This window comes from Mesoplodon bidens, assembly GCF_964165515.1.
Source record: "Mesoplodon bidens genome assembly, chromosome: 4".
NCBI lineage: Eukaryota > Metazoa > Chordata > Mammalia > Artiodactyla > Ziphiidae > Mesoplodon > Mesoplodon bidens.
Window position 1 is genome coordinate 43,614,163 of NC_138160.1, and position 12,097 is coordinate 43,626,259.

The 12,097-nt window shown below is 38.7% G+C and overlaps 1 protein-coding gene across 1 annotated transcript in view; it reads right to left on the minus strand.

Moving 5' to 3' along the window:
* CDC20B (cell division cycle 20B) overlaps window positions 1-12,097 on the minus strand; it is a gene marked incomplete at both ends in the record, with an annotated part of 61,458 nt that overhangs the window by 25,233 nt on the left and 24,128 nt on the right. The window contains 3 exons of the mRNA XM_081232395.1: window positions 3,938-4,031; window positions 6,809-6,939; window positions 11,148-11,367. Coding sequence (XP_081088521.1) covers window positions 3,938-4,031; window positions 6,809-6,939; window positions 11,148-11,367 — 445 coding nt within the window. The remainder of the gene's footprint in view (window positions 1-3,937; window positions 4,032-6,808; window positions 6,940-11,147; window positions 11,368-12,097) is intronic.

The window sequence follows — 12,097 nt, forward strand, 5'->3', positions numbered from 1 at the left end:
GCTTATGTCCACAGAGAAACCTTCACACAGATGTTTATAGCAGCTTTATTCGTAATTGCCAAAACTTGGAAGCAATCAAGATGTCTTTGAATAGGTGAATGGATAAATAAACTGTGGTACATCCAGACAATAGAATATCATTTAGCGCTAAAAAGAAATGAGCTATGAAGCCATGAGAAGACATGGAGGACACTTAAACGCATATTACTAAATGAAAGAAGCCAATCTGAAAAGGCTACACACTGTATCGTTCCAACTAAATGACATTCTAGGAAAGGCAAAACTATGGATACAGTGAAAAGTTTGCCAGGGTTAGAGGAGGAGGGAGAGATGAATACGTGAAGTACAAAGGATTTTTAGAACAGTGAAACTACTCTACATGCTGTTATAACAGTGGCTACGTGTCATTACACATTTGTCAAAATCCATAGAATATACAACACCAAGAGTGAACCCTAATGTAAACTATGGACTTTGGGCAATAACAGAGTGTCAATGTACGTTCATTGATGATAACAAATGTACTATTCTAGTGTGGGATGTTGGTAGCAGGGGAAGTTGTGCATGTGTTGGGGCAGGGATATAGGAGAACTCTCTGTATTTTCTGTTCAATTTTGCTGTGAACTCAAAACTTCTCTAAAAAATAGGATGGATGGATGGATAGATTGTAGACAGATAGATAAATACATAGATACATAGAGATAGATAGATCTCCTAGGATAACAAGATAATACAGGTACATTCTTTCTGCCTTTATAGAATATACAATTTCTATTCTACATCAAATCTTCAGCATGTTACAGAAACACAAACTTGTTGCTGATCAGGTCAGAAGAAATGGGAGAGCTAAGGTAAGACGTGTCCCCAGATATTTTATTTTGCTTTTAAGAAATTATAACTCTAAGAATAAAGAAGTAAAGGATAAGTTTCACTCATTCATCCAACTGTACATTCCCAAATCTCCCAAAAGAATGTTCAGCAGGCCTTAAACTTGTTGTGCCTATTTTTATGCATCTAACTCTGTTTTTATCCCTTTTATACTCCTGGGAAACAGAGGCATGAAAAATACACATGCACAAAGTTATCTTATCCCAGAGGGAAATTTAACAGGCAAGTTTCCTTGGCATTTATGAGTTGAACCACTAGTTCTCTTAAGTTTCTCTCACAGAGCTAGGCTCCTAATCAATTATTTTCCAACCATGATAACAATCTCATGAATGACACAAAGACTTCCAAGATGGAAAGAGGAAGTAGGAAGGAGAACACGTAGGGTGCAGGGTAAATTTGACTTCGGGAGCACTAAATGCAGCATGGAAGGAGGACCTTCTAGAAACTGCCACAGTAGCAATATCTCCCCACTGTATGGCTGCAGAGTCACCCTGATGCACACATGACATCACCACCCAAAGATTTCTACCAGCTTTGGCCCCAATAGGTATACTTACAAGTCACAGGAGGAGCCTACTGTGAGGCTTCAGAGTCTTAGCAAATATGGGTGAGGTATGAAGAAACACTTTATATGCACAGCACCTGGATAAAATTTGTCCCAGTGATCCACTTGCCTAAGAGTAGTTACCTGGCTTATGTGGAATCTGTTTCACACTTTAAATCCCCTTAAAAGAATTAAGAACAGAGACCTTCATAGAACATTCCTTTCAATTAGACTCTGCTTCCAACAGCCCACCCCTTCAAATCTTCCTCAGTGCTGCCACCAAAGTCATCTATCTAAAGCAGAGCAACAGACTTGCAAGTCAAGTCAGAAGAATGGCCACATAAGTGTATTTCCTCTGCCTCCTATTTTCAACCTCACTAGAATGACAGCAAATGACTTTTTTAAGGTGTGAAGATATAAGAACAAAGAGTATGGGAGTGAAATAGCAGTAAGAAGACATTACAGTAATTTTCTGCAAAATTAATAAAGGTTTGATAACTGACCAGTAGGAACATAAGAAATGACCCTCAAGTGCCTATAGAGGGGGCATGGTGAAGAGAAGCAAGCTGATTTGCCTTGCAGAAACCCCACAAGGGGTCAGGGCTCAGAGGCACAGGGAAGGTTTAGAATGAGATGAGTTTGGTTATAAGACTGTCAAGTTCACACACACACACACACACACACACACACAAACACCCTGTACATACACACAAGTGCACATGTCAAAAGAAACCAGATGTTTACTCCCTGAATAAACCAAAAAATGACAACCTCAACTCAAGAGCACTAGCAAAAACAGATAGAGTGAAAATTGTCATAGTGAATTTGGCAGGTCACAGTTCTTTACCTTAGTACTATTTCCAGAACGCCACACATTTCAGGAAGCTTCACTGAAGCTTTCTTCACTTTGAAAGAGGGAAACCAAAACTACTGTGGGAGGAGCTAAGCAAAGAAAGACAATTCAGGAAGAACAGCAATCCTTCCAAAACTGTATGTGAATTTTTTTCAGAGAAATAAGAGAAAATAGTATATACATGAAGCATGAACAGGATGCTGGAAAGAGAGAAAGAGAGAAGGAAGGAAGGAAGGAAGGGAGTGAGTGAGGGAGGGAGGGGTATAGGGGAGAGAGAGAGTGAAAGAGAGAGAAAGAGAGGCCTGACAGTGTCTAAGAAACTTTAAAATTAAAACTAGGATAGCCAAAATAAAAAATTTAATCGCAAGGCTAGTGGACAGAATATGGTAACCACCTACAAAGTAGAAGAAAAAGTGAGATGAAAAATAGAATAGAAGAAAATAAGAGAACTAATCCAGAAGGACCAACAATTATGGTCAACATTTCAGAAAGAAAGAAAAAAGAAACAAAGGTGAAGAAATTACTAAAAAATATTTCAAGAAACTTTCCAAGAATTAAAAGACATAGGTCTCCAAGACTGAAAAGATCCACCGGTGGGCTTGTCAGTTATAAAGAGGTTTTTTTTTTTATTCTACATGAAGATTTATCATCATGAAATTTTAAAACACTAATGATAAGAAATTTTTCTATGTGCATTCAGAGAGAAAAAGCAGGTGGCATACAAAGGACAGGAAGTCACAACATCATATAACTTCTCAGCAGCAACAGTGGATGCTAGAAAACAATAAAGCAATACATTTTTTCACAAAATTCTGAGTGAAACTAGAATCTGTAGCCAGCCAAACTATGAATCAAGTGTAAAAGTAGAGTAAGCACACTTTCAGACCAGCAAACCCAGAAAGAGCACAACATGGCTGCCAGGAAATAGCGGATCTAACATCAGAGAAGAGAAGTCCCAGAATCACAAATGTGGGACTGGCCAAGAGAGCAGCGTGTTCAGCAGGCTCTGGGTAGGAGGCCACCAAGGAAAACAAGAACTGATGTGGGTGGGTATGTGGAAAATGTTATTGATGGCTGTGGAACAAAACATGGGAGCATTTAAGGAAAACATTCATAATTTCACAGGTATCTAATAAGTGAAAATATAAAGCAACTTTTTAAGTCTAGGAAAAAAAGGTTATACTAGAAAAGAGGCATAGTTATAGTACACTATTTGGCTTGACAGGAAATAATAGTTTTATAGTAATATGATGTAAACGTTAAATACTAATTTTACTCTTTAAAAGTGTAATATAAATAGACTGAGGGAGGTGAATGAAACAGGAGGAGAGCTAAGTTCTTACTATGCTAGAAATTTGTGATAAAGTCTAAAATTGTAAAAAAAAAGCCGTTTACACTTATTATTTAGAACATAAATGTAAATAGCACGGGGCATAGCTGGAAAAGCTAAGGGTGGTTGCCTCTGGGAAATGGGAAGTGTTGGTAAGGATGGTTAAGACAGAGGATCACGAGAATTATCTACATTTTACAATTATGTTGAGTTTGTTCTAATAAATATAAAAATAAAATATTTTAAGATAAGGAAGAAATGAAGGAGGCAGGGAGAGAGGAGGGTAGGAAAGAAGGACAAACAGAAAATCTTTGGCCCATACCTTTCCAAATGCATTGGGATTGCTCGCACAGCTGCATTTTCCCATTAACCTGCTGAGCCACTTTCTGGGTCGATAATAGCTGGTTTAAGCATTTCTGAAAACAGACACAAAGAGATTACTTATTCAGAAACATATGTGTACATCTCAGATGTGTTTCATGGTATAGAATTAAAACTGCTAATTCACTACGAAGTTCAAAGGCTACACATTACCGAAACCAAAACTAGAATAATTGTCATTATTTATTAGCTAACCACTGTGTAATAAACACAGTGCTGAACGTTTTACTGCTATATTATTTCTTATCTCCCCAACAACTCCAGAGGGAGGGTATCACTCAGCTACAATAAAATCCTCTTTTATTCTTCTGTCCTAAAAATCCTTTTAGCCCACAAACCAACCATATGCCAGTGACATCACCAAAGCCTGCAAGAACTGATATGTCATATTTATAGTACTCTCTGAAATTAAAAGACCTCCTCAAAACAATAAAGTTGAGTATTAGTAAGAATGCTTTCCTCAAGAAAGATTTATTTCAAGGGGTGCCTCTCAGCATTCAACCCAGAGATGGTCTCTCAGTCTGTTACTGAGATTTTCTCTGGACTTCAATTTTCCTCATCTGTAATATGTTGGGATTAAACTTATTATCTTAAAGGTCCTTTTCCACTAACACCTTTACCCATGAGAACTGGGAATATCAAGTCAGAGAGAGCTTAAGTAAATTGCCTAAATTTCCATGAGCACAAAAATCTGATTGCTATCTCTCTGGGCCAGTATATAAAGAGCACTCCTGATGTTCTTACTTCCAACTTCAATCAAAAACAGATGGGCAAATTAGTAAAAAGGGAAAAAAGTACTTATTCTAGAAATATAATAGTAAATAGTTAAAACAGAGAAGATTCTCTTTTATCTCTTTCACAACAATACATTTAATCACTGGATCACCATAATTCAGAGAGAAGTCTCTCTGCTGAGCATCATTTTGATATTTTGGTGTTCTTCCCAGATATTGTGTCACATAATAGGCATTGCCAGTCAATGAATCATGGATTTTTAGGTATTCAAAGTAGAACAATTAATTATAAAGCAGGGTTTCACAACTTCAGAACTATTGGCAGGTAATGCATTATTGTGGTCTACTAGATACCTAACCCTGGTTGTGATCATCAAAAATGTCTTCAGACTTTGTCAGATGTGCCCTGGGGAGCAAAGTAGCCCCCATTTGAGAAACAGTGGTTTAAAAATAACATTCCTACAATGACCTGCTGGCCAGTAGCTCAATGTAACTCTTCACAGATTCATTTCTTCAGAATCCCATAGTTACCTCAAAGCTGACCAAGGCATTGCCCAGATAGTGTGCTTCTGCTCGATATACCCAGGGATACTCTTCCCTAGGTGAGATCCACTTATTATTGGGTTGGCCAAGAAGTTCATTCGGGTTTTCCTGTACGATTTTATGGAAAAACCCAAACGAAATTTTTGGCCAACCCAATACTTTAATGAGCAACTTGGCATACAGCCAACTGGATATGAGAATTCTGAAGTCTCTAGAGTTATGCAGGTCTCACTGCGGAAACACCCTCCAGATGATCTCTGAGGACCACATGAAGACACACGTTTACTGTCAAGATAAAAGACCTCACTTTATATCTGCACCATTCTTGCTGATGTTTGACTTCCCATTAGTCATGACAACAAATACTCTACATAAAGTAGTAAAAAGACTTCCATTATTCCCTGCCCAGATTCTTCAGTGATGCTGGGATGATGTTCTGGCTGGATAACAATTGCTATAACAATAGTAACTTGCCAACACCACTATGACCCCACAGACAGAGTCACCAACTTTGCTGCCACGAGTTACCAGACAGCACAAGGGGAAGGAAAAGGGGAGTCATGATGGCCAGGGCAGTAAAAACTCCAAACAGCACTAGAGGGTGGAAAGGACAGTGGTGTTAATAGCCAGGCCTGGGCATGAGCTCAACAGCACCCATAGTTACCTCAATAGAACCCCTTGGCCATCCACCCACCCCAAACCCTTACCCAACAATAAGCACCCAGCAAAAGACCTGCTCTAATAACATTTGTTTCCAACTGCATATGAGTTCAAATAATTAAATTTTACATTCACAATATTTTATTGTTCCTCCAGCAAGATATATATGCCAAACACAGGAAGCACACACTCAATGAGTAACTTTGCCTAAATTGAGAATTTATGACATTCCTAGTTCAAAGTTTTCTAAATGAAACATTGATTCCTTCAGAGGCTCTTCATGGGATTTGATAAACCTAAAAACATGCTACTGATATTTAATGTACACCAAGGATTTAGGGCAGACTCCTATGATCTTAAAACCATAATAAATAAGATACTTAAAAGAATTAAATTAACTTAGTAGAGAAACTAAAAAACAACAACAGAGACATAAGAGAAATATTTAAAAGACCATCTTATAGACGAAGAGTCAAACTGATCCTGAGAGACCCCAAAGGGCAGACCAAGTCACCACATTCTTTCCAAATAGTTGGGAAATGATTGTACAAGGGAACTTTTGGCTGAGAGGAAACATACCATAGTACGTATAATTTTATTCTATTTTTAGTCTTTACCATTTTGATGGTTAGTCTCATTTTCACTTTTTTAACTGATGCTAATTAAACACTTTTTTTGTGTATTTGCCAGGTATTCTATTTCTTTTTGGAAATGCCTCTTTTCATGTCCTACACAGACTCATTTTTTTCTATTAGGAACCCATCATTTTCTTATTGATTTGTCATAGCAGCTAAGCCAGCTCTTACCTCACATTTAGGACTCAGTTGTCTGAGCTTCTCAAGATGTGAGATCTTCAGTTTTCTCTCTTTACCTACCTGGTCTTTTGAGGCAACAGTTTTCCTCTTGCCTCCATCCAGTGCATGAGGTGTCTTGCAAAAATGGAGATCAGAGCTATTTGTTTCAAAACTTCCTTTGTCCAGGGTCTTCAGTGGCTCTTTGTAGGGTCCTGCCAGAAAAACATTTAGCTTTGAATTTGGTTTTTAAAACAATATAATCTTTTAAACCTTTGGTTGGAGGTCAGCCTTTGGCATGTACCATAGAACAGAATGTGAAGATACAGGCCCTGGTCTCTGCAAAATCCTGGGTGGAGTGGGGTGGAGAGGGCGGCACAGGGCCTATTCAGAGCACTGGGTTCATAAGTGAACACTGGGTAAGAAAGTGCCTCAATGTCTTCCAAAACCAGGAGGAAATGCTAAGATTAAAGACCTGACCCCAACAGCAGCAGCAGCAGAAATGCGTTATGTCTGCCTGGAAAGGACACATTTGCAGATTTGAAGAATGGATACAAACAGTTCAATAGTTTAAAATGATGGAGCGAAGGGTACGTGGTTTGCCCAGGCTGTGATCATCCTGCCAGGAAATCACTATGGGCTGCTTGCCTTCCAATCATTGACATTCACTACACGATCAGAAGCAAATCACTTTGCCTCTCCCTCTTCCTATTGCACAAAGATGTAAAGCTAGTTTGAGATGACTTTAGTAAAATACTTCCTAAGTTACAGTCATGGAAGAGTCAATGTTATTTGCATTGTTATTGTCCATTTCTATTCTCTTCTCAAGACTGAGAAAGCCCTTTACCATACTTAACTGCACTGAAAACTTTGACAAGTCATCTTCTAAAGCTAAATATCTGCTATATCACTTGTTCATCAGCGGAACCGAGGGACCACTAGATTAAGTATCTTGGCCTTTTGCGATATGACAATCCCTTCTTCGTTTGGACAAATGTGTGCTAGATAAACTGTCACTAATGTTCCTAGAGCCCAACACCTCAATTTCTGGGCTATCCAAAGTCTAAGAGGAAGGAGGAATCCAAAATCTAATTCCAAGGAGGAAAGAGGGATGAAAACATGAAATGTTCTGCAAAGTTTTGTTTTTTTTAAAGGCATTTCTTTTTTATTTTAATGTATTTTATTTATTTATTTATTTATGGCTGTGCTGGGTCTTCCTTGCTGTGCGCAGGCTTTCTCTAGTTGCGGCAAGGAGGGCGGTGGGGTTACTCTTCGTTGTGGTGCACGGACTTCTTATTGCAGTGGCTTCCCTTGTTGTGGAGCATGGGCTCTAGGCACGCGAGCTTCAGTAGTTGCAGCACACAGGCTCAGTACTTGTGGCTTGCGGGCTCAGTAGTTGTGGAGCACAGGCTTAGTTGCCCCGCGGCATGTGGGATCTTCCCGGACCAGGGATTGAACCCGTGTCCCCTGCATTGGCAGGCAGATTCTCAACCACTGTGCCACCAGGGAAGCCCCTTCTGCAACGTTTTAGATCTTACTCTTTGTCTTACAAAATTATGCATCCTTGTTTTGTCCTATTTGTAGACAAGTAAAGAGGAGGAGACGCCGGCTCTCTGAACCTCAAATGAGAAAGAAAACATTACAGTTGGATGCTAGTACTGACAATCAGCCCAGTTATCAACAAAGAGGTCAGGTCCACCAGCCTAAGGAATCCGGGACCTCTCAGGTTTTGTCCACAGAGCATGACTGCAAATGAACCTCTCTGCAAACATCCCTTTTAGGATGGGAGGGTTTTCAGTGTTCACCCTTCTGGAACAAAAAGAAAGAAACCCCACCAGCAAAACACTGAGAAACCAATGTTCCCGATTAATATGCAGTATTAACTTAATAGAAAATGAAATATACTTTCTTGTAAAATTATTTTGACTGATAATCTCTCTTAGAATTCTGAATTTCTCATGCCATGCTTTATTTGAAAATAATTAATTCATTAAGGAACTATGAAGGAAAAGGGAGCCCTTAATTTCAGCCAGAAATTCCCCTGATACAATTAGCATTAAAATCACCCCTCAATTAAAACATCTTTCAGAAGATAGCCATAAGAATGACCTTTCTTACAACCCTTTATCTCCTACTGTTTCAATCAGCTATCTTCTGTGTTGATACTTACTATTACAGGAAAATTTCATTGGCTTAAAAATGATTTGAGGTCTTTCTCACCTCTGAGATGGCCCACACTCTGTCTGTGGAGTGTGTTTCTCTCTAAATAGATCCACTTCTTACCTAACAAAAAAAAAATGATTTGAGCTCCCTTTCCATCTGCAGGACTATGGTGCTTCACTGTGTCTAATGTCATTGAGAAAAGAGTGGCAGTAAGTTACCATTTGTCTTAAACATACTGATAAGACAATGAATTACATTGCCTAGGATTTTAAAAAGGAAGAACAGAAATTAAATCCCTAAGTGTCAAGTTTTGCTTCTGAAGGATGGGAATAAAAAAGGTTGTGCTCCTATTGGTGGGAATGTAAGTTCATGCAGTCACTATGGAAAACGGTGTGGAGGTTCCTCAGAAAAGTAAAAATAGAACCATCAGCAATGATCCAGCAATTCCACTCCTGGGTATTTATCCAAAGGAAATGAAAATAGGATCTTGAAGAGATATCCACAGTAGCCAAGATATGGAAACAACCTAAGTGTTCATCAACAGATGGACAAAGAAGATGGGGTACATAAACATACAATGAAATATTATTCAGCCATGAGAAAGAAGGAAATCCTGCCATTTTCAACAACATGGATAGACCTTGAAGGCATTATGCTAAGTGAAATAAGTCAGGCAGAGAAAGACAAATACTGTATGATCTCACTTATACCTGGAGTCTAAAAAAGCCGTACTCAGAGAAAGAGAGAGTAGAATGGTGGTTGCCAGGGGCTAGGGGGTGGGGAAAATGGGGAGGTGTCAGTCAAAGGGCACAAATTTCCCATTAGAAAATGAATAAACTCTGGGGATCTAATGTATAACATGATGATTATTGTTAACAATACTGTATTATATACTTGAAAACTGCTAAGAGAATAGATCTTAAATGTTCTCACCACAAAAAAATGGTAATTATGTGACGTGATGGCAATGTTAACTAACTCTATTGTGGTGATCATTTTGCAATACATAAGTGCACTGTGTCATCATGTCATACACCTTAAACCCACACAGTATTATATGTCAATTATTTCTCAACTGGGACTTCCCTGGTGGTCCAGTGGGTAAGACTCCACACTTCCAATGCAGGGGGCCCGGGTTTGATCCCTGGTCCGGGAACTAGATCCTGCATGCATGCCACAACTAAGAGTCCACATGCCACAACCCATGCCACAACAAAGACCCAGCACAGCCAAAATAAATAAATCTCAATAAAGCTGGGAAAAATTTTTTTTTTTTTTTTTGCGGTACGCGGGCCTCTCACTGCTGTGGCCTCTCCCGTTGCGGAGCACAGGCTCCGGACGCGCAGGCTCAGCGGCCATGGCTCACGGGCCCAGCCGCTCCGCAGCATGTGGGATCTTCCCAGATCGGGGCACGAACCCACGTCCCCTGCATCGGCAGGCGGACTCTCAACCACTGCGCCACCAGGGAAGCCCTGGGAAAAAATTTTTTAAAGTTGTGCTAATATGAGACATATTTTAGAAGGAGAGCTTGTGTTTCAAAGCTTTGACAGGTTAATCCTGGATCCCTGCCCACCAGATCACAGCTTTGGTGCCCATTCCCCATCTCTGTCCCAGGCAGGCATTAGACTGTCCCACTCTCATCTTTCCTTCTCTTTGCTTCCCTCTTCCATCTTTCCCTCTCTTCTTGTTTCCCTCCACTCCCCTCATCTCTTCTCTTTCTTCTTCTTATTCCTCCTCCTCTCTCCCTCTCTCTCTGTCTCCTCTCTACTCTCCATCTCTGTCCTCTTCCTTTTCTTTCTCTTCCACTCATCCTCTCCTGTTTTCATCTTTTTCTTCTCCTATGTCATACCTAATTATTTCATTATTAATACATTATTAATATTTTTCCTGACTGTTGTAGACAAGGAATCTTACCAGAGTCATCAAAAACTCTATACTTTACGAAACATAAGAGAAACATAGTTGTGTGTATACATATGTATGTATACATATGTTTATACAAACTTAAAATCTTTACAAAAGCAATAATCTACCAATGTAAATCTCAGAGACACATTTAAAATACAACATACTTTCTTCTGGTTTTGTTTCAGGCCTCCCCTTCCCCCTGCCCCTGGAAATTTCTTATTCAAAGGGAGAACAAGAGAAAAGCAGTTGACTAAATGTGACATCAGATATTTCTGTAAGACAAAGATTCTCTCAGGAATACATCTTTTTTTTAAGATTTCAAAACTGGCCTGTGGCATTTTTATTACCTCACCTGGAATCAAGGTCTCTTTCTCAGGGGTTATCTTCAGCACAGTTTCTGGGAGGTCAGCTGTTGAATGCTCTTCCTCAAAGGAATGGGCTGCCACATCCCTGGTTTGGCTTTGCCGCCATCTTGTGGTAATTGGGCTACTGGCAACAGGAACTTCAGCCGATAGCCTCTTCGCAAAGCTGCTCTTGAAGTTAGAGTATGTTGGATTAACTGCATCAAATACCTATTTAACAACAAAAAGATACATGATTTATAGTAGCCTCAATGATACAAAAGTTAAAATTCCTTAAAAGAGAATTATAAACAACTCACCTAGTACATTTTATATATGTATGTGTATATATATATCTGTATATATATATATATATATATGTGTGTATATATATATATATATACATATACATATATATATATATATCACACTTAGAGCCTCTGCTCAAGGGTCTGAAGACATACCAAAGCAGTTTCAGGAGTAATTATGTTTATGTTTATTACTATTACATACAAATATAAAATATGAAGTTGAATAATACTATATACTGATCATATAAGATGTTAATATAAAATCATAAAATTTCATAAAAGCATAAAATATCATAAAGTCTGGAAATAAATAGCAATTTTCTAGTCCAATCCCATTTTGAAGATGGGAAAACTGAGGCTTAACTTGCTCAACTTCTGTCCATCCCCTCTGAGAAACACCAAGAATTTGGTATTTACAGATCCTTTAGTGGTGAGCCATGACATGTAGCTATGTGAAATTAAAATGCAAATGACAAACTGAAAATGAATTACTTTTTAACAAAATGACAGGCATGTTAGGTTAATATCTTTGTATAAAGGACTCTTACAGAAATTTAGACAAGTTTATCATCCCAAGAGAAAAGTGAGCATGAGACATAATAAGATAATAAAAGAGATATATAAATGCCCCAAATACATTCAAGCTCATT